At 37.6% G+C, this 2,670-nt stretch overlaps 1 protein-coding gene across 1 annotated transcript; it reads left to right on the top strand.

Annotated features, from left to right (window-relative positions):
- Positions 1 to 132: 132 nt before the first annotated feature.
- Positions 133 to 2,100, top strand: Tsp_06752a (hypothetical protein; the record flags this gene model as incomplete). Its single annotated transcript, XM_003380546.1, has 6 exons — positions 133 to 276; positions 576 to 659; positions 1,271 to 1,332; positions 1,669 to 1,744; positions 1,797 to 1,840; positions 1,988 to 2,100. Coding segments are annotated over 6 exons (523 nt in total), but the record flags the coding sequence as incomplete, so codon positions are not given.
- Between the last annotated feature and the right edge of the window lie 570 nt (positions 2,101 to 2,670).

Genomic DNA, 2,670 nt, shown 5'->3' with positions numbered 1-2,670 from the left:
TGAAACATGCGAAGGCGTGTTTTGACTAAGTCATTGTTTTAATTATGGCGTTTTCTGCCAGATAGTTTATATTTCAACTGAATTGTAAACGTTAAGGTCATTTTTGAATTTTCAAATAGTTCTTATTGGTAGAATTGAACAATGCATTTCTCTTGTTCATATTACATTGCGGCATAGGTTAGATATTATCTTCAGTAAGAAGTTTCAATACGCTAAAACCGGTTTCCAGCGCTGCGCTATGCAAATGACGATCACCACAAAGGTGCCTTATCGTCAGTAAGGGCGCATTCGTTCGTTTGACTTACGTGGCAAATGGTAGTTGCGTTGTAAAATGTTCTTTGAGTACATGACGCTGAATAGTTGCTGAAGTCGATTTTTAATTGCTCCAAAGTAATTCCTCCTCCTTTCTACTTGTGTTACTTTTTCTCGAATCATTTAAATACTCATTTTTAAATAATTATCTTTGAATGAAAAAGCAGATAATTATATTTCTAAATACAGTTTTTAAATTGTTGCTACTTTTTCTTCGTGAGGAAGCGAAAACATTTTTCATTTTACATTTAACGTTTTCACAGATATGAAGCATATGGAAAAGTGAAAACGCTGTCGACACGAAGCGAAACGCTGACGGCACGAAGCAGAACAATAAAAGAGAAAAGGTATGTGCGGTTTCTTGTTGTCTTGATTCTGTAATGCTGAATTCGAAACGGCGAACTTAATTCCTGTTTTAAATTAAGTTACTTAAGCTTGTGGTATGTAAGATGTAAATAAACTATTTTTTGCTGTGAAATTCCATCTTTAGACTTTTATATTATGTGGAGACTAGGTAACAGTTTATCTTTAGAAAGTATTTCTATCCCCTTAAAATCACTTTTAATACTGCGAGCCTTGCGTCTGTCTATTAAGCGCATCAGCATCCATCGAAATTCACACTTTCCATTAGCTAAACCACCTGTCACTTGCAAATTATTCAGTTGAAAGCGTCTTTTGGTATAAGAAAAAAACTATCATTTGCGTAGGGCAGTTTTGAATTTTGAAATCTCAAATTGAATGGTGCGAAGGCATGTTTTGACTAAGTCAATGTTTTTATTATGGCGTTTTCAGCCAAATAGTTTATAATTTAACTGAATTGTAAACGTCGAGGTAATTTTTGAATTTTCAGTAGTTTTCATTGATTGAATTTGGCAGTGCATTTGAATTTTTTTTCAATTCATTTCAAACCTTCATTTTTCGCACTGCGTTCCTGTTCATTTTTGAGTAGCTTATTCAGCGCACGTAAAACGCTTTTCAGCGCAACGCGCACAATATCTGACTTTTATGCAAATAGGGGCGGTCTGAAAATTGCCTTCATATTAACAGTGGGCGAGTTAAATTGACTTTGTTGACTAACGGCAGCGTTTAGTAGCATTTGCTCAATTTATTTGAGCGTTCAGCACAAAGTAAGATATGCTTTTAGAGTTTGAAGAAATTTATCTTTGCAAACATAGGGGTTGTCTAGTTTGAATGCAAATTTGCGTGCAACCGCATTTTGTTTGCTTTTGAACTTATGTGACTTGAATAATGTTTGCTTAGCGAAATGAAAAATGCGATTGATACTTGTTAATTAGTAGAAATGAACGTTATGCAAATTTTTTCGTGACTCTTGAAATTTATTTGAAATAATTGTAGGCGATCGATGTGCGGCGAATGAACAATGGCGTTTTCAATGCGATGACGGACGAGGAATAGCAATAAAAACGGCTTTGTTTTTTATTTATTATAGCATTATTTCATTGGACTAATTCTTCTACATTTAGAAACAGAAGAATAGAAGAAGGACGCGAACGACCGGAAGACGAGGGTAAGTTGGGTAAGTATAATTTGTTGAGTTAGGTTAATTAGTTAAACTTCACTGAGCAGTTCTTGAGTCTGTAATTTATATAAACTCGAGCTGTAAGTTATCGAGCATTTAATTCAGATGTTTGTTAAGTAGACTAATTGGACATAGATCATGAGTATTATTTTAATGAATTTGAGTGGCTTTCTGCATTTGAACGTTTTCATGTCCCATGCCTTGTCGAGTTGAGTTTAGGGTTCATTTGCGGAAAGAGAAATGGTTGAATAATTTGTCGACCATTTCAAAAGACAATTTTTGAGCATAGTGAGTTTTTAGCACTGCTATAGTTTGAGTATTAGAATAAGTAAATGTTTGAGAATAGCAGTGCAAGGATAGGAGGAATGTGAGATAGGGTGGTGTGCAGGAGTTCGATGGGTTACACTGCACGACGCGACCCTAACCGTCTCAAATGATGAAAGTCCATATTTTCACAGCTCACCTCTTCCTCACCCGGTTGCGGTACCAGAGGCCTGCCGCCTTGGAAACAAGGTCAAGCCTAGCTCAACTGCCCCTGCGCCGCCCCTCGCTCCCCTGCCCTTTAACGGGGGCCCCCACGGCTGAGCCTCATTGCACAAGTTCCCGTGCTGGCTGGATCGACTTTCAAGAGATGACTCTGTCCATTTCGTAAAGGAATGGTCCCAGATGTGAAGCCTGTAGCATTGCACTCCGCTATGGGATTTCAACATCTGTGTGAATTCATAAGTCGTGTCTGTCCTATAGGCACATTCGCCAATTTCACAGTGGACGTATTGCTGGGACTCTGTTTTCGGCTCCAATCAAAGGTAAGCGTTGTT

The sequence above is a fragment of the Trichinella spiralis genome (assembly GCF_000181795.1).
Source record: "Trichinella spiralis strain ISS 195 chromosome Unknown Scfld2, whole genome shotgun sequence".
NCBI lineage: Eukaryota > Metazoa > Nematoda > Enoplea > Trichinellida > Trichinellidae > Trichinella > Trichinella spiralis.
The sequence above is the reverse complement of the archived record's forward strand: the minus strand, read 5'-3'. Positions and strand labels throughout refer to the sequence as shown.